The following is a 20140-nucleotide window of genomic DNA, read 5'->3' on the forward strand; positions in this document are numbered from 1 at the left end:
TCGCCTTTCTAAACTGTGAAAACATCTGAATGCCGAAACACACTGGGCCCGGGACTTCCCTGGTGATCTAGTGGTTAAGACTTCACCTTCCAATGCAGGGGGTGCTGGTTAGATCTCTGGTCAGGGAGCTAAGATCCCACATGCCTCGTGGCCAAGAAAACCAAAACATAAAACAGAAGCAATATTGTAACAAATTCAATAAAGACTTAAAAAAAAAAAACACTGTAAAACCAAACCAAACACATTGGTCCCCAAGGGTGTCAGATGAGGGTCTGTGGACCTGTATCTTTGTTGGGACTTGTGATGTTCACCACCCTCCACCTTCCCAAGTCTTTAAAGCCACATGTATTGCACCTGGAGTTCACAGGGCACGGTATTCTCTCCATTCTAGCTCAGGGCAGGCTCCAGGTAGGAGGGCCCGCTTACCCAGGGAACCCTAACAGGATGCTGTCTGGAGCTACTCTTACTGTGCCTATGACTAGTTGGAGTCATGCATGCAGACCCTGGATCCTCAGCTAAGGGAACTAGAACCTGTTAGCAGGATGAGAATGCGCAGTCTTGAGCTGACTGGGATGCCTGCCTCACTTGTACAGAGTAAGTGGTTCAAACCCAGATCCAGCTTCGTTCTGGCCTGAGTGTCCAGCCCACTGAAGTGCAATGACGTGTGGTTCTGCCCTCTCTTCTTTTCTTAGGTGAGGAGGACCCTCCCGCCCTTCCTTCCAAGCTCCTCGCCTCTGGGGCATGCAAAGCAGAACCTGGTTGCTGCAGCTACACTGGTGAACTCCACACGGTCGCTCCTTTGTAACAAAACGAAGGGTCTAAGCATTGCCACTTTAGCTGCCGCCTCTCTCTGGTTCCCCAGCTCGTCTCTCTGGGTATGTGGCCCACTTGGAGCTGAGGTCTCTTACAAGGATATTCAGAATGAAATCCTGGCCAGTACTTGCTGTCCTTGCCTCTCTTCTCTACCAGGTATATTGGCAGTCTCCAGTTTTCTGAAACCATGTGGAGCTCTGAAAGGCATGTCCATTATGTCTGACAGCAGCTTGCCATGTTGGGGCAGACTGAATTAGAGCCAGTTCTGAGAGGTAGGGAGGAAACATGTAAAGAGAAACAGGAAAATACCCACACTGATTGTTCAGACTTAATTTATCTGTGCAAACTTTGCCTATTCACTACTGGCTACTTTGATTTGAAATGCTTTGTGGAAAAAGCACTTTTGATGCCACTACAGCCATGGAAATCAAGTGCCAGTCTCTCTGGAATCCATGTTGTTACAGATGATGTTCTTTTCCATTTTTGACGTGGAATTTATGGTACCATTTACAATGCCATGGGTGTTAAAAAAGCTCTGAGTCAAAGGTCAAGAAGGTGACTGAATATTCAATCACCTTTCATAAAAATGAGTTTTTATGTATTAGCAGGTGGCATATCTGGCTGAGGAGGGAGCCGCAGGGCCAGGCTGACCATGTAGACCATTCTTTCTGAGATGGGTTGGTCAATGTGCAGAATGCACCAGGGCCACATCTTGATCTGAATAGGCATCACGGAGGGGCCAGATCTCCCTGCGAGGTTTCCCGTGGTTATATTTACTGTGCTGAATCTCAGATGTTGGTGCCTGGAAGTTTATTTTTAAGAGACTGATACCCAACTGGTCTGTATTACTGGAAGTTGTAATTTTTGCTTTGGTTGGCCTCTGGTCTAAAGCTGTGTCCGGAATGTTAGGGATCAGAATCCACTGACATATGGCAGTAGGTGGAGGTGGTAGTCACTTAATCTGCTGAACTTGTTTTGACTAATGACAAACCTCTTTTTTTTTTTTTTTTTTTTTGGTACGCGGGCCTCTCACTGTTGTGGCCTCTCCCGTTGCGGAGCACAGGCTCCGGACGCACAGGCTCAGCGGCCATGGCTCATGGGCCCAGCCGCTCCGCGGCATGTGGGATCTTCCCGGACTGGGGCACGAACCCGTGTCCCCTGCATCGGCAGGCGGACTCTCAACCACTGTGCCACCAGGGAAGCCCCAAACCTCTTTTTAAGAAGATGAAAAGGAAGGGATTGTTACAAAGATGAGTATGCTCTTTGAGTATCATCTTCGGAAGACATGGGATCTGAAATCATTAAATTCTTGAATCTTAAAGTACTCCCCCCGCAGCCCAGCCTGTGAATCAGGTTTCACTTTGTTTTTGTTGTACTTACCCAATGAAAGATGTCTCTTGTGCTCCATTCTGCCAAAAATAGATATTGAGAACTTAAGAGGAAAGAATTTGCTTTAAAAAGGAGAAGTAAATGTTCTGTTTTTATGAATGACTTCTGTACAGAATTTTTGTTTCCAAAGGGAAAATACTTGTTCCCTTCTCCTCCCCGTGACCTTGAGCGGGAGTGAGTGTCTTTTTCCACCTTTTTCATAGATGCTGCTGGATTTTGGCACCCTGTTTTCTCAGCACCCCTCCCAGGGACCCTGGTTTTCACTGCTTCACCAAATAGGACCAGTGTTAAGCGGGGACACTGAGAAACATCCCAAGGCCGGGTGGGAAGTAGGGAGGGCAGGACTTTTCCTTCCAGGCTCATGCCCAGCAGGTGGGGAAGGGAAGGTTTGCCCCCCTGATGGAAAGAAGAGGTTTGTGTTTATCTTTGATGCAAATGCCACACTCCCTGCTCTGTAAAGGCAGCTGGCAGCTTCTTGGGAGAAGAACGTGCTTGTCTGTTCTCTGGCATCAAGTTTCCTGCAGCTGCTCTGAGGGAGAGACAAGTGGGCTGCAGAACTGTCTCCCCCATAAAACCAGGCATCTTGTTGGAGAAGAGATGTTCCATGTTGTCACCGTGGAATCTGAGATGAGCACAGAGCTCCTGCCCACACGTGACTGTCCTGCCATTCTATTATTGGCATATGTTCTGTGAAGGAGATTGGTGTACGAAAATTCACTTTGGAACATTTTCACAGTGATTTGAAGCCAAGAAATGGTGCATGCCCCAAAGGAACCATTAGGTGCTGCCTTAGGATAGATACTCAGCTTTGCACATGAAAGGAGGCATCTCTGAGAAAGTGGCCCCAGGGACAGTGTGAAGGACTGGAGAGGAAACATCAACTGGGCTCCATGAGCGTGGGCAGCGAGCTCACTTATTATGAAAATAGAAGGGAAAATTGTGATAGTCCAAAAATGAGGTGATGCTTTAGTTTGGATTTGGGGTTTGGGTACTTATTTTGAAATACGAATGATTGTGATGTTCAGCAGAATCAAACTCTGTTTTACCAAATATTGAAACAACAGTATGAATGACCAACTCTGAATAGTTGAGAAGTTCAACTTCCTGGTTTTGCCATATTAGTTTCACTTTTTTTTTTTTAACCCTCCCATCTCATGCCGGGAATAAAACATTTATTTTAAGCAGAGCTGCATTTTTGACTCACAAATGGAGTGGACAGTGAAAATGATAGGACAGAATTCAGATAAAGGTTCTGCCAAGTCACAGGCTTTTAGACATTGGGGAAACAAGAACTAGAATATAGGGATGATCTCAATGAAAGGCCTTCATTCTGAGAGTAAAAGGCTCTGTGGCTCTGATGGTGTCCTCTGTACAGGAGACCAGTGCAGGTAGTTGAAGTTAGGGAGCTAGTTGTTTATCTTAACTCACCAATGCCCTACACATCTGACGCATCTGACGCATTAGCATTTGACACAGTCAGCTTTGCTAAGAGAGTGACCAGGGAGGTGAAAGCCCAGGAAAAGGTGTGTTCTTCTCTCAGGTCAGCTACAAGCAACAGGGACTACCTGGATGGGCCCAGCCCAGTCATACCGGGGCAGGAGTCCTCTAGAGGGCTGAGCCCTGGGCCTTTGAGGCATATCGATCTCCGGAGAGAATGAGAAGTCATTCAGGTCCAGGCCCAGGTACTTAGGCGGGTGACCCAGCCAGGTAATAGTATTTTGAGCCCAAAATGAGATGGGGCAGTAAGTCATCAGACAGAGTTTTTGGTTGACATATTATTAATAACTGAGGACAGTCCCAGATCAGAAGTTCAAAAAATGTCCTAGGCAATGATGACATCGTTGGAATCAATATATAGTAATTTAAGTTCATGTATGTTTGTCAAAGTTTAGTCGTGCTACTTTATAGCTACTAGTGTCATTTAAAAAAAACAAACCCTAGTCTCAGGTTACCTCATTTAAGCACAAATAAACAGGAAAACTGTCCCCCCGAAGTTGTGGGGTTATGTGATTTTCAGAACTTTTCCTTTTTTCAGAGTTGAGTATCTTTTCCTTTAAAAGAGACAAAGGAAGGAAAAGCCTATTTTATTCCCGGAGAAGAAATGTCACACTTTCCTCCCTAAAGAGAGAAAACCCTGCAGTCCCCAACCACCTCAACACTAATTTGGCTTTTTGGGTCTTTATTGGAGGGAGGTGGACAATGCCAATGAGAAGATTATTAGCCTTTTCTTTTTATATTGTTGGTAAAGAGTGCTGCTCTTATTTAACAGATGCTGTTCCTTCAGGGGGCCCCACTATAGCAAATGTAATGATAAATAAGGGGTGATGATAAATGGCAGTGACATGCTCTCTCGGTGTCAGAGAGACAGTAGGGCATAGTGGGGACTGTGGCAAATGGACACCCTCTGTCCCACCTACAGGGAGCAGCCAGTCCAGTCAGTTGTGACCATGCAGTGTTTCCTGATTGTCCCGTTTTTCAAGAGAACCTGAGAATCTGGATGTTTACATGAAAGATTCTGATTCTTTTTTGGTATTGACAACTAAATTAAAAACAAAATTTTAAATTGAATTCAGGCCCAACGGGACAGATGGGTGGACCTGATTTGGCCCAGTAGCTCTCAGTTTGCCCCCTCTACTTATAAGATTAGAAAAGAAAGGCATCCATGGTAATTACAGATGTCTGGTGCCACCAGAAAATGCTCTTACTAAATGCAGCCGGGAGCTAGATTGCTTTTTTTACCCATTGCTCCCCTAAAGAAATTTGATATGATTGTGAATACATTTGAAATCTTTTGATTGCTTCTTCACACTTCATGATGTCTTAAGAAAAAGACAAGCCAGTTGTTTATTTCAAAATCAGATTTGTGTTCTCCCAATTTAAAAAATATGACACTTGGAGCAATTTCATTTAAACTCCACAACCTGAAGGACCTTATTTATAGTTTTAGCTCTTGGCTTAATCACTGTTATAGATGACGTGTAATTCTGAGCTTAAGCCAAGGCCTAATAAGGAAAGCAGGCATTGTGAAGGTAGGGCAAGGAGTCCTGAGTGTCCACTAGAGCCAGTTATGCTTTGTCTTCTGTTTGAAATGATCTGTGAATTGATCTGTTTTGGAGGTGTGCAACTGTATACGGAGATATCAGTTAGGAGTCCTTATGGGTGTTGGGTCATCCTTACTATATCACCTCCTTTCCAGGGTCAGGGTGAAAATAAAAGGAAGTCTGATTGTAAGCCAATAGCTTTGATTCCGATTTCAGAGCTTTGTGGGTGAGAGAAAGTTTGAATTATCTGGCAGGTACCCCCCTGGTGTCAGACAGGCTGTGCATGAATTATTTCGGACATGTGGCTGTGGATGGGATTCTGGATTTTCAGTGAAGGAGAATCTGTAACCTACCCTGCTGATCAGATAGTTCTTTGTACATCTTCCTTATAGAAATTCAAACCAGCCTTCCTTTGTTCAGCATGTAGTGGGAAAAGAACAGCTGGTCACCTTCCGTGTATTTGAAAACCACAGTGAAGTCATCGCTCTGGTGTTTTTATTTCAGTGATAAATAATCCCACCCCTACTCATTCCTCACAGCTCTTGTTTTCCAAGGGCTTAATAATTTTCACTGCTCTTTTGTTTCTCAGCTTCACACTCAGTTTAGTTGCCCAAATAGAAGGTGGTGCCTTATTCACATTGGTGCCTTGTGAAGGCCAAGCTCAGGATGGGGATTAACAGAGACATTCTTATGTACCCTGCTTCTCTTACTACTTAAAAATACAAAGGCACTTTTAAAAAATGGTATATCACCTGAATTCATTTTGTGAGTTGATTACCACAATTTTTTTTCTTGGCAATAGTCTTCTATCATATATGGGTTTTTTTCCCCTCTTGTGTTTAAACACTTGGTGCTTATTCCTGATGTGTCTGATGTCATTCCTGAGCTTCTTCAAGATACTCTTCAAGACCAGCTCTTACCTTCTGAGTGGCAACCACCCCTCACTTCCACTTTTGGATTCTATTTTTATGTATCTCTAGGCATTACTTTTAATTCATGACTCACAGTATTATTAACTGGTGCAGACTTCAGTTTAGCCACAGGTGAAATAGCAGTTGCTAAGGGCTAATTTGCTAAGAGGTTGAGTGAGGACCTCTTGGGAATTTTGGTCAGTTGTCTTCCCGCCTGCTCTTCAGCTCCTCTCCAAAATTCAGCGAGGACCACAGACTCCTCAAAGAGCTTTTCCATTTCTAAAGGGCTGGAGCCATAGCTCTGAACTGACCAAGCACTGTGGTTTGCACAAGCAGAAGTCTGACAGAAGCAAACCAGTATGACTGCATATGTGATGATTTATCAAAGACAATTTCAGTTGAGAAGATTCAAAGAAGCTATCTTCTGTTTGTATGTGACATAGACAAAGTTGGCTGCTCCAGTCATTAGACGAAAAGTTACAATTGGATGATGCTAATGTGTAATAGTATGTTATTTTTAAGAAGCGTCTTTTTCTGTCTTAAGAAAAAAATGTAGTGAGTTTGGAGAGAGCAAAAACTTTTGTAAAAACCAAATGTATTCATTTAGAGAGTAGGTAACTTCTGTTTTCACTGTTGGTTTGTTTTGTTTTGTTTTTCACTGCAGAAGCTCCCTGCTACTATGTTCTGGGGGGAAAGCCTGTGGAACAGTGGTTATTGCCATTGTCTTTGTTTCATCTTTAAGTTTCTGTTTTGTGAGGTTTGGTGGAGTAGTGAGCACTGACTGGCAGACTGTAGCAGTATGCTGTATTTTTACATTGAAAATGTTATCATCTTATTTGATTTGTACATAACTCTGTAAATAGTAGACCACAGCTGACATTTGTAAAATGTTTTTGTACCGTAGAATTTCTGAATCAAATAAAATGTTTTAAGATTGTGGTGGCTCATTTTTCTAGATCATGTTTCCTATTTCCTGAATAGCTGGGATTCCTAGCACAATTTTCTGTGGGCTCTCCCTCTGAGAAGGAGAGAGATTATGCAGGGTGAGGAGGCCAGGGTGGCTGGTCTGTCTTGTACTTTAGAGAAAGTGAACCTGCTGCCCTTGACCCTTTACCTCCCCCTCCATTGGGCAGGTGCCTGTTGTCTCCATGGCGTCTGGAGCAGGGACAGGGATACTTACCTCAAGGAGACATTTGACTCTTAGAACAATGGACTTTCTTTGCAGAAATTTGAAATTTGAAAAGAAGTTGATGGACACTGAAATTTGGGAGCCACAAATTTCCTGTCATTCAGAAAGAAGAAGGTGCCTGTTCATTCTTCCGACAGAAGTCCTCTCATCTCCTGTGCGCCCAATGCTCTGTAAGTTAAATTCTTGGTGTACATCAACTTTGGGGTCTCATTTTTGAGATTCTGAGGCCCAGAATTGGGTGGCTTTGCCGAGGGCACAAAGAAGTCAGCAGCACTGGGATTCATACGTCTGATTGAATCATCCTTTACTCCTAATCAATGGGCTGTACCGTTTCTCAACATAACGTATAAGGAGAAGAACGAACCTTGAGTAGCAAGTTACAGTGAATTGGTTTCCTCCTCAATCCAAATGTTGAGAGTAAATCTGGTTTAGAGGTTAAGCAGATGGATCTAAAAGGACTCCATTGGAAGAATCTCATTAGATACTGCAGTAAGTGAATTCCTCTTTTCTGTTAGTGGGGAAAAATAATCCTCTTTGGATAGCACAAGAAGCCCTACTTTTTACCATGGTATTAGAAAGCAGAGTCCATTTTTACAGCTGTTTAGGGTTCTTAAAATTGCCAACATTTCTGGGACCTCACCACTGGTTTTATTCACTTTGTTTTAGAAATGCAAACTTTAGGGGTAGCAAAGACCAGCTTCCCCTTGCAGGCTTTAGTTAGAAAACATTTTTAATTTTGGTTTAGTTGAATAAGAGACTACAGGCAATAAGCTAAGGAGGTGGATGAGGAGGGAGACATAAATTATATCTTCACTGTCTTAGGCATAGTGAGTCCTTAATAAATATTTGTTTTCTATCCCTACCCCCAGCATACCCTGTCCTTTCTGTCTACAGGAACAGAATCAGAAGTGGTCCAAGAATAGGATAGATAGAGGATGCAATGGAGGGAGGGAGGGATACAAACATGGGGTAAGGCCTTTTGCAATGATATAAAATTTAAATCTCGTCTTTGAGATTAAGGAAAAATAATGCAAGATCAGTGGGCTTGGCTCCCTGGCCTCTTTTCTGGAGGGGTTTTACACCATCTTTCACATTTATAGGTGATAAAATCTTTGACAATATTTACTGTATTTGAGAGCCTAAAGAGTGTACTGGGGACCCAGTAATGAATAAGATATACATGATCCTTGCCGTCTTGACTCCACCTCTTTATAAGTATGGAACTGTGGGCAAATCACCTAATTGCTCTGAGTCTCAGTTTTTTCATCTGTAAGATGGGACTAATACCCACCACATTGGGTTATTGTGAAGCTTAAATGAGCTGGGGGGTCTATAAAGCACCCATGGCCATGCTTGGCAAGTGCTAGACACATGGTAGATAGTGGCTATTATTCATTTTGTGGAAGAGCAGGTCTTGGACTATTTGGGGGCCATATGGACATGGGTGGGAGACAATTCCCTGTTGATGGGAGCTTCAGCCCAGGGATTTTGTCAAGTGCGAAGTTAAATCATCTCTTTCCCCTAAGAGAAGAGGGTGGGTCTGCATCTGACTGTTTTGGGAGGAAGGGATGGGGCTTGGGGAGGGGGAGTTCCTCCTAGCAAAATTAAAGGCAGGAACCCTGGGTGTCTTAATAGTTGACTGTACATAGCCTGTGACAGTTGAGTGTGTACTCAGATCTGCTAATGTCCCATTTACCAGGCTTCATTTTCCCTAGTCATCTTTCAGCCCCTGTAGAGACAGACATTTTTCTGAACTTCCTGCTTCAAGGTCCCTGTGCCAGATGACCACGCCCTGCTCTGGATGTGAACAAAAGCAGGGATTGTTTCTCTAACTGACTATCAATTCGTGCTCAGGGGAATTTTCCAAGTTTTAGAAGCTGGAGGGGGGCAGAGATAAAGTAATGGTCCTCCAGGATGAGGATGGTCTTTCCTGCTCTTGCTGGTCAGAAACATTCCAGGGAGTGGGCAGATGTCAGCTTCCAGACAAACCATAGACGTTTCCCACCAGGCCAGGCAAGGCCAGGCCAGGGAGAACTCAGAGCAAAGAAAGGCCAAAGCATGCCTGGTGACAGAATGCAAATACAAGCAGGTCGTGCCTTTGGTTAGTGTACCTGAAGTTTGATGTACTTGAAAATCCTGCACACGTGTGTATAAACGTGCATTATTATTGGCAAGATTTTTTAAACCATTGTGATTAAAGCAGGGCTTTAATCTCAGTTGGCTGAGATTAATTAGATCTCAGTTGGCTACTTTCTGTGTGACCTTGAGTGGGTCACTTGACCTGATTAGGACTTAGTTTCCACATCTGGGAAGTAAGTAATCTCAGTACCTAATCAGGTTGATGTGAGGCTTGAATGTGAAGCCAAGTAGAGTTCTGGGCACAGAGCCTAGTACACAGTGAGCACCCCTGCCTTTGGGGATGTGGTCACCTGGGGCAGGTTAAGAGTGTACAGTTATAAAGTGTGATCCCCTAAATGTCTCCCTCAGCCCTGGTCTAGGTAGCAGATTGGCTAGGTGATGGGATTGGAGCTCCTGTCTCCTGGAGTACTCAGTTCTGCAGGGCAATGGGCTCTGACCCTCACAGGAGATGGCTACTTGATCAGCTGTCACTCCCTGCTTGAAACTGCCAATAGCCCTGGATGTAAACGCAAAGTTATTACCTAGCCCCTTGCCAACCTCTTTTCTCTGTGTGTGTCTTTCTTCTCTATAGCCATAGCAGAATTTGAAATTCCTTACTCCTGTAGTCCTGCCCTGGGTCATTTTCCCCAGGCTGTTTCTTCTGCCTGTTTCTTCTCCTTCTCTAGGTCTCCAGCCCTCCTTTGCAGTCAAATCTTCCTTGACCACTGTTCACCCTAGTCCAGGTCCTGGCACATGCCTTCCGGAACAGCTCCTGTGATTATGTGCCAGACCCTCTTGCTCAACTAGTACGACTGCTCCTTGAGGGCAAGCTGTGCCCCTTGCCTAAGCCTTCCACCTAAGTTGGACTTGGATTCTACTTCTTTAACCAGCTTGGGACCCCGGCCCTACCACTGATCAGTCACTGGGGCAAGTCACCTCATCTCCCCAGTCCTCAGTTTCCTCATCTGTCAAATGGGGGTAAAAATGCACCTGCCTTATGGGGTGGTTGTGAGGATAAAGCAGATGGAGCCTTTATCCTCTCAGCCTTGCCTCTCAGGTTTTCCTCTAACCCAGATTATGAGAGCAGAAAGGACTTGCTTTCAAAGAAGTCTTTTATTAGCTGCTAGCAGAGCATTGCTTAGGTCTGAAAAATGAGATCAACACCTTAATCCTTTCACAGGTGTCACCATCCCCTGGGGAAGAAGGCTATAGTGTTGCTTCATCAAATGGATGCTCCACACCTTTCAAAAGCAAAAGAAAAAAAAAAAGGAGGGGGGGTGGCATCTGTACATTGCTACGGGCAGAGGAGTTTAATGCCCCTTCCGGTAATTCCACTTCTAGCATTTTTTCTTTAGGAAATAACCAGAAATGTGCATCAAAGTTAATTGTGCATAGATTTTTACCACCAAGCATTATTTCTGATACTGAGGAATGAGGAACAAACCAAGTACCATTTGGGACTGATGATAAGAAGAGGCACATTCATACCACAGACCAACAGCACATTCATACAACAGACCAGGCGGCTCTTAACAATCATGCTGTAGAAGAATATTTTATGACAAGGGAGAGGCTGGGTGGTGTGATTGTGGTTGGGTTTTATCTTATTCTTTATACTTCTCTCAGCATTGTTATAGGAGTGGTATTATGTCATCAGAGGGGTTAACATGTATGACCTTACACAACAATGAGTGTTAAAGGTACCCAGTGGGCACTCGATGGCCCGCGTTGCTGGTTTCAGTGTCTCTCCATTGCTGTTGTCCTTGCCCTTGGTCGTGCCTTCTCAAGAGATTGCTTTCCCTGACTGTGCTGCCTGGTGCCTTGTCCCAGCCCCTCACCATGGCTTTCCTGCCTGTCATCAGTTATAGCTCATCACTCCCTCATCCATGTGGGGACCCCAGTAGACACCTCAGCTTTCCCAATTGATGACTCAGTGAGGTGACAGCTCTGGTCCTATTCTACCCTCTCTCGCAGAGTTAGGGGAGATGGAGCTGAATTCAAGAATGGCCGCTCATGAACTGTTTCAAGGAGAAAAGGTGGCTGGTCATCAGTGTCTTCTGGCCTCTCCACCAGTTTCCCAACTCCATGGATAGTGACCCACATTTCCTGCCTATTTCCTCTACACTCCCAACCAAAGGACTCCCTTTGGATGTATCATCTCTTCCTCCAACAGTCTCCTAACTTGAGCCCAAGAACCAAGTCCTCCCCACCCTCCCCCTTGCATGAGTGGGGTGGGGGGATGGTACACTGCATATAAACCCTTGTGGGATTACATTGATTTGTTTCTAGGCAACACATCCTTGCAGATCTGTTCTAATTTCCAGAAACCCTGAATTGTAAAACAGAGGAAATAGAGGAGTTTGCCCCTAGTAATAATAAAAATGCATGTTGCCTTTGCTGTGTCCAGCAGACTTTCACCCACTACATCCATTCCTCACTCAGAGGCTGGTGCAAACCCATCACCTCTGCCTGAAACTTTCAATGGTAAAGGTTTAGTGTCTCATCTTGGCCACCAAGGCCCCTCCAACCTTGTTCTCCCCCCCACCTGCCCCTCTCCATGGACTTCCAGAAGGGTGCCCTGTGCTCTCCCACCTCTGGGCTTCCATGTCTCCTGTTCTCTCCAACCCAGATCCCACAGGAAGCCTCTCTATGCTCGATCAGGGCCAGCACTTCCCTTGTGTGTCTCTGACCACATGCTGCTCCCTAACCTGCCCAGTGATGGGTCTGACTGTACCCACATCAGCTGTGAGCTCCGTGGGGTCAGGGACTATGTCTATCTTGTACAGAGTCACTGCTGTTCTCCAGTCTGGCACATCGTGTGGCATGTAGCAGACGCCCAAATCATTAAATGGAGTCTAATGGAAATATAACTTTTATCTCTGACAAGGTTGCCTGGGTAGGATAGCAGGTGTCGACTTGTGGGTTGGAAGTGCCTGCCGAGCTCTGGGTTGCTGAGGGAGTGGAAGCCCTTTATTATTATTTAATAAACGTGGCTGGCTGTAGTAAGGGATCTTCCGTGGTGTGGAGAAGGGAGAATAACAAAAGGGTTTGGGAGATCTGGATATAGGTTTTGCCCTTGGAAGTGGGAGTACTGGGGAGGGTGTGTGATCCTTGAACAGGAAAGGGATGGATCATGAGGCACTGGGTTTGGGATCAAGTTGTAGTGGAATGAAGTTGCAGCTGTTGGATCCGGCCCCAAAGGTGGGCTGTGGGCTAGGAAGAGGCCACCCAGCACTATGAGTGCCTGCAAGGAGAGACAGGGGTTTCAAGGAAGAAAGTCTCACCTGCACCAGAGCAAGGTCTGAACTCCTCATGCTGGTCACAGAGGCCTGGGCTGGGAGACTTACATGCCAGCGGCTGCTGCCAGGACACGTCCCTCACAGGAAGCCCTCGACATCCCGCCTCTTGCTGTGAGGTGGAATGAGGGGGTGGGGGTTAGAGCTCACCCCATGGAGCGAGTTGAGGAGGTCCACTCAGAGCCTGGTCCGTTCACTTACTGGAGGGTACGCCTACCGAGAGCCTTCGCCCTTGAGCTGATGCTCTCTCCTCTTATCCGGGGGCTGGCTTCACTTTCACACTTCTAAGCTTCAGTTCCTGAGAAGTGGGCCCCTACAACCCCTACACCTCACAAGGCTGTTGTGAATGTTAAAGTAGATCAAGCACCTAAAATGCACACCTGGCACGTGAAAACAATTGATGATTTTTTTATTTTTATGATGACGGTTTATACTTTCATAAAAGCCCATAACTAGTGTGCAGGGCATTTTTTATTCCTGATTTTATGGGGTTCTGAGGACTGTAGGAGTTATCTGTTGAATGAAAGAATGAATGAATACAGAAAACACTTTTAGTGTTTAGATTGCCATGTTTATTTCAGCACGGAAGACCCAGGCCACAGCTGGCTGCTATCTTTTCAAGCTCAGCGTCTGCCCACAAGCTGGCGTATCCTGAGAACCTGCTGGGCGCGCGAGTATTCGTCCTCAATCTCACCCCCACAGTCGAGGAAAGTGAGGCTTGGGCAGGACCCGACACGCCCAAGGTCAGCCTGGTAGGCGGGGCTGGGGCTCCTAGCGCAGGCTCCGGCTTGCCCGCCAGGGCAGCCGCTGCGGGGTCGCCACGGTCCTCTCCCGCTCGGATACCGGTCCCGCGAGCCACCCCGGGGGAAGCGGGAGCGGGAGGTTGGGCTGTGCACCCTTTCCCCGACCCGGTAAATTCTCTCCGAACTAGGCGTTGGGGGCTGTCCCGGGGGCCAGATCTCCCCTCCCTTCCTAGCCTTCCGCGGGACGCCGGCAGGACACGGGGAAGGGAGTGCTGAGCAGCGGCCTAGCCTGACTGCGTCCGGGTACCCCGCCACCGGGCTGGGGCGCCCGCTGGGGTCCCCGGCCCGCCTCCCGCCCACGTGGCCGGTTCGGCCTCTCCGCCCCCGGCCTCGCCCCGCCCCGCCCCGGGGAACCGCCCCCGTAGCCTCCGCTGCCACCATAGTAGCTGTGGTTCGCTCCTGCAGACTCGACGGTCGAGCCCGTGCTGGGCGCCGAGGTGAGTGTGGGCGGCTGGCCTGGAGCCCCGCTGCTCTGCTAGACCTTCGGAGCGGGACACCTTCCCCGGCTGGCTCCTCTCTACCTTCACCCACCGTGCCGGAGCGGGACCCCACCCCCACCTCCAAGTCGTCCCCGCTCATCCCTGTGCCCGCAGCGGGCGATGTGCGCTCTCTGGCTCCGGGCACCCTGAGCGCGGCTTAGGTAGGCGGTGCCACCACCAGCCTGGAGCGGCTGCCGCTCACGCCGGAGACCCTGACTTAGGTCCTCTGGTAACTCTTGGGCGAAAGTTCCCGAGGTGCCACCTGTCTTGGGGCGCAGCCGCTTTTCCTCGGGGTGGCTTCCTTTCGGGCGCTGCTGGTTGGGGCTCGGAGGGCTGCGGTCATTTCGCGGCTGGGAACCCGGCTTTGGGCGCGCGGGGCGGTGGCCGCGGTTTCTGGCCCACCCGAGCCGTAGTGCTCGCGGCTGCGTCTTTAAAACTGCGCGGCCAGAGGATCCCGAGATAGAGGCGGGGGAGGCGGACATCAAAGAGTTAAGGTGAACTTCGGTCCCTCGTAGTCAGAGACAGGTGAGTTGTTTTCTGAACGTGGTAGCTCCTACCTGGTCAGGTTCCCTGGGGCTTTGCCACGGGGAAGAGCCGCGCTTGCACTATCAGCGGCCTCATCATGGGCTTGAACGTTTCTGAAACAGAGCGGCTTGTTCCTAGAGGGCTCTTGCTCCATTTAATGCCTGAAGCAGGCTTGCTTCCAGCGCTGGGGGAGGGTGCGAGAACTGCCAAACAGTAGTTGTTAGCTGTCGTGGATGAACGAGCAGAAACACTACCCAGGTGTTACCACTTTCTATCCTGGGGTGTGGAAGAGGAGTTTTGCTATGTCTGCGTCTTATATGTGTAGTCTTGGGCAAGTTACTTCACCTGTTCGTATCTCAATTTCCCCACCTGTAAAGTGGAGATGATAATAGTACAAACCTTAAAGGGTTGTGTAAGATTAAGGTTTTAATGTAGTGCCCGGTACAAGGTAAATTCTACCTTGGTTAGCTGTTCTTCTTGTTATTATTTTGGTTGACGTCTAATGGAGCATCCCAGTGAGGATGGGGCTCCCCAGTGAGGTAGGTGGGCAGGCTTTTGGCACTTCCCCTTCCCCTGCTAATGACCTGAATTATTTACACAGTAGCCTCGGTGTCCCCTTCAGCCTAGAAATACTTGGACTTTGTAGTAACACTTCTTATGGTTAACCAGCCTTGTGCAAAATGTATCTCAGAATGTGAGATTAGAGATGACCTTTGTCAAGGACACTCCTGGAAAATGGGGTCTTGGACCTTCTCTGGAGGCTCTGGGGTGTTATTGGATGTTTCCCTTGCTGGGGTGGAGTAGATAAGGTTTCACCAGAATTCCTTCAGGCCTTGGTCCCCCTGATAGGCTGACATCCTCTAATCTCTGAGAATGTGGGAGTTTATTTAGGGGTACGAGGGCCTGATCTTGTCTCCTCCCTTCCATTTAGTCACCTCTAACAGATTGTCCCTTCCATCAGTGGAGTGTCTCTGGGCCACACCAGTTTATTTTTTTCTTCTGGCAGTGGTAACCACAGACAGGCATTCTGAACCTGCGGCTCTTCTGAAATACACGCGAGATGCTTGGAGCACAGGTGTACATTTTTCCAGAGGGTTCTCTTTTCATCATATTCTGCAAAAGGCCTGCAGCCCACAAATGTGGGCCCTGAACCGCTGGTGGGAAGATGCAAGTTCTTGCTCCCTATACAGGGCAGGCCCAAGTTTATATGGAGTCGAGGTGTCAACATTACCTCTGCCCCTGTAGGTGGAGGTGCACACGTGTTCCTTTGTGCCCTTGCTCAGAGCACACCTTCCAGTGGAAAATTCAGGTCTACCTTGACTTGAGAAAATCTGATAAAGAAGTCATTTGGGGAAAGAAGGCAGGCGGTGGGGTTAGGAACTGTTGGCCTATGGTTGGACCTTTAGGATGGGATGCAGTTCATGAGAATTTGAACTCAGTGTGTCAGGAGACTTCTCAGGGCCTTTGCACGTGCTCTTCCTTCTGCTGTGCACACTGTTCCACCACTTCTTCTCATGTCTGGCACTTTCTTGCCCTATAGCTCAGATGTCTCCTCTGTAGAGAAGGTTCCCCTGACCACTCAGTCCAAAGCAGCCCCGCAGTTTCTGTCACATTCCCCCCTTGTATTTTACTCATGGTGCTTACCTGAAATGGTCTTACTCATGTATCTGTTTATGGGTTTATTGTCATCACCCAGAAGAATGTAGAATCCAAGAGGGTAGGTGTGTTGCCCTGGTCACTGCTGAGCTCTGGCCCCTAGCAACAGTAGGTGCTCAATAGATGTCCCTGAGTGACGGAACGAATGAGTATCTGCTGAGAGAAGCAAGGCGAGTCTGGAGAGGTTTAAGAGTAGTGAAATGCAAAGGAACTGGCCATTAGTCAGCAACGCCAGGCTACAGTGACCTTTGAGGTCACATAGTTTAACCTGCAGTTTAAACCACCTCCACCACACCTCTTCCTAGTTATTGCTTAACCTGGGCTTGAATCCTCCAGTGAGAGGGAACTCGTTGCTTCCAGAGAGAGCCCATTCTTGTGGAGGAAAGATGTGGTGTGCAGAGAACCAGATATAGTCCCCGTACCCCCTCTTATGAGGATGAGATGTGGCCTCCAGGCTTCTGCATGCTACTGCTCCAGTTTTTCTGGTCTGCGTTGCATCCTGATCCTTTCATCCATCACCATCCATCCCAGAAAGCTGCCTTTACTTCTCTGCCATCACCAAGGTTCCTGAGCCCCTGACCAAAACTCAGTGTGCTACTGAGTCGTATATCATCTGAGGGGGCCTGAGACAAAGAGGCACCAAGGAAAACTGCAGTAGTTTAGAAACTTTCGAGGCCAAGATCTGTATTGTTCAGGCTCCTGTAACTCATTGGGCAGCAGGGGTGGGTGACAATGGGGTGTGGAGCTCTGTTTCTTTCACTCTTTTGTTCTTTCCCTGGATTTTTTCAATTCATTCCTTAATCGGTTTATTAATTGTGGCCCTGAATATATATATATATATTTTTTTTTTCCTAAATATATTTTTTAAAAATTAATCCTTGGTGGACTTCCCCAGCAGTCCAAACTAGGATCCCACATGCCACAAGGTGCGGCCAAAAAAAAAAAAAATCCTTGGACCCATTATCTTCATGGTTTGTATAAATATTGCCTGATTCATATCACCTCACATATACAAGTTGAAACTTGAGTGAAAACGAAATGTTTTCATATATGATTCTAACTTATTGAGTCAGTTTCTGCGTGGGAGGTCACCATTGTGGGGAGTGGAGCAGGGTCCACTGTGGAGAGGTTTGGTGGCAAGCTTTGCTTTTTTCATGTGCCTTAGCCACTTAGCTCAGCTCAAGAACCACTTCTGGAGGGAGGGCTCTGGCCTGGCCACACAGCAGTCAAGGAAACCAGCAGCGTTCCTCCCTTGAGGAGTTCACATCCCAGTGATGGAGATGGACAGCAGACAACTAGACCTATAATATAATGTCAGGGAGTGTGATCAGTGTGATGAAGGAGATGAAGCTGGGGAAGGGGATCCAGAGTGGCTGGGATGGAGGCAGGGTTGGTTTAGGTTAGGGAAGTTCTCTCTGAGGAAGCAGCATTTGAGCAGAAACCCAGTTGAAAGAGGGAGCAGCCATGTGGGTGTCTTGGGGAAGACCATTCTATGCATATAAAACCCAAGGTTGTGGTCAAGCCCCTGGTGTGGCCAGTCAGCTCTTGAGCCCTGGACATGGTCTGTCTCCCTGGCGAAGGGAGAGGGGAAGTGAGCTGTGTGGGCAGAAGCTCCCCCACCTTCTCCCCAAGTTCTAGCAGGTGACTGGAGTAAGAGCTCAGCATTGTGTGCTCTCCTGGTTGACCAGGATGCTCGTGCCTTCCTTTCTAGAGGGCGGGACCTGGAGTGATGATGTTCCTGAAATTGCTGGCTTGACAACTGAGCATGAGCCTAGGGGGCTTGATGCAAGATTCTCATTGGTTATAGCAGTGTGTGTGTGTGTGTGTGTGTGTGTGTGTGTGTGTGTGTGTTGGAATATACTGTGGAAAAGGAACTGACATAGCAGAGCCTTCAGTAAATGACAGTTGATCTGAATGGCTGTGCCTTGGGCTGCTGAGCTCAGCACCAATATTTTCATATCATCTCTGCAACTGTCCTGTGTCACGGACCCTCTTAGTGAACCCATTTTTCACACCCAATTCTGGTGTGGAGTGATGAATAACTTGCCAACTGTTTGTTTTCTTGGGCCTCTTGTCAGGTGTATTGGGAGAGATGAAGGTGAGGAGGATTTTCTCTGAAGATTTATTCAGTGATTTAAAGAAAGATGGGTGTTTTATTTATTTTTAATTAATTAATTAATTTATTTTTGGCTACATTGGGTCTTCGTTGCTGCACGCGGGCCTTCTCTAGTTGCGGTGAGCAGGGGATACTCTTCATTGCGGTGTGCAGGCTTCTCATTGTGGTGGCTTCTCTTGTTGCGGAGCATGGGCTCTAGGCTCGTGGGCTTCAGTAGTTGTGGCTCACAGGCTCAGTAGTTGTGGCTCGTGGGCTCTAGAGCGCAGGCTCAGTAGTTGCGGCGCACGGGCTTAGTTGCTCTGCGGCATGTGGGATCTTCCCGGACCAGGGATCGAACCTGTGTCTCCTGCATTGGCAGGCAGATTCTTAAGTACTGTGCCACCAGGGAAGTTCCAAGATGGGTGTTTTATATATCTTAGATAGGCCTCTCTTTTGTGCACATCCCTGTGGAATGTCAGCTCTGGGAGGCAAAGGCTGCTCCTGGCCAAATGCTCAGTCCCTGGCTCAGTGAGGGTTTGTTGCGATGTTAGGTGGATGCCCCAGGGTTTCTGGTGGCCGTGGAACAACAAGGCTGGAGGAGGTCATTGCCTTCATTTCCCAGATGTCTCCTGACTTTTCCAAGGTGGACCAAAAGTCAGGGCAGAACTAGACATGGGGCCCAAGTCAAAACCAGAATGCTCCAGAAAGAGAGGCTGGGGCCCGTGGCTAGAGTTGGAGGATAAAGGAGGCAGCTTGGTGTCTTGCCTGGCTCAGCCAGCTAAAGACCAAGCTAGTTATTTAACAGTTCAACTTGGTTCCTTGTCCCAGCACCTCACCTCCACTTCCAGCCAGCATATGGTAAATTTATGGATCTGGATTTGCTGTTCCTGCCAATAGAACCCCAAGCCCTGAATTCATCTCCAGTTCTGAGCTCAGTAATATTTCCTGGAAGCTGGAGCAGCACACTGACCGGCTTTGAGGCAAATAGAAATTGTAGAGATGGCATTTGGGGTCCTGTGTTCCAGTCTCCACTCTAGCATTTTCAGTGGAGTGACCTTGGACAAGGTGCCTAACCTCTCCAGGCCTGTTTGCTCATCTGTAAAGGGGAGTGGTGCTTGCCTGTACCTCACAGGTCTGTTCTGAGGATGAAATGAGAAGATATTTGCAAAGTGCTTACCCCCGTCACAGCCTGCATGCGGGAGGGGCTGTCCAGGGTTGTCATCTGGTGACTAAGGATTGACCCAGGTCACTCCATCACTGCTTTGTGCTCCTAATAGGAGAGGTGTGCTCAGACACATTGGAAGTTCTTCATTCAGATTTGGGGGTTTCACTGGCATGGGTGTTATTCTTTTTGGAGATGATCTTATTAGGAGCCAAATCTGGATCATGGAGTTCGGGGACAGTTTATGGTGAGACAGAGGCCAGGTTGAACCACTGCCGAGACCTCTTGCCCAACCAGAGCCCCCCATCCTCTCCCAGCAGTCTCCCCAGCCCCCAGCCTACAGTGGCCACCCCATGTCCCCATAGCCCTCCGTCCCTGAGGGGCATATGACACCTTGGAACTTGGCTGCTTCAACTCACCGTTCCTACTCATCTTTACCACACCACATCCCAAGTCACCCTCTGCCTCCTGTAACAGAGCTGAACTGACATCCCCCAAATACCCCAGAAGCTTTTCCACTTTCATATCTTTGCTCCTGCTGTTCCTACTACTTGGAATGCTCTTTCGCTTTTGTCCACTTTCACAGATTCCCGCACTGCCCACCCCAGTGGCCTCTTCCCTCTTTCCTTCCCTTTTGGCTAGAAAAAGAAATGCTCTTTTGCA

At 47.7% G+C, this 20140-nt stretch overlaps 2 protein-coding genes across 2 annotated transcripts in view; both read left to right on the forward strand.

Annotated features, from left to right (window-relative positions):
• Nucleotides 1-7091, forward strand: part of IL17RD (interleukin 17 receptor D) — a 67086-nt gene extending 59995 nt beyond the window's left edge. The window contains exon 13 of the mRNA XM_004267939.3: nucleotides 693-7091. Coding sequence (XP_004267987.1) covers nucleotides 693-805 — 113 coding nt within the window. The 3' untranslated portion in view covers nucleotides 806-7091. The remainder of the gene's footprint in view (nucleotides 1-692) is intronic.
• Nucleotides 7092-13798: 6707 nt separating this feature from the next.
• Nucleotides 13799-20140, forward strand: part of ARHGEF3 (Rho guanine nucleotide exchange factor 3) — a 311012-nt gene continuing 304670 nt past the window's right edge. The window contains exon 1 of the mRNA XM_012532393.3: nucleotides 13799-13997. The gene's annotated coding sequence lies outside the window, so the exon portion shown is untranslated. The remainder of the gene's footprint in view (nucleotides 13998-20140) is intronic.

The sequence above is a fragment of the Orcinus orca genome, chromosome 10, assembly GCF_937001465.1.
Source record: "Orcinus orca chromosome 10, mOrcOrc1.1, whole genome shotgun sequence".
NCBI lineage: Eukaryota > Metazoa > Chordata > Mammalia > Artiodactyla > Delphinidae > Orcinus > Orcinus orca.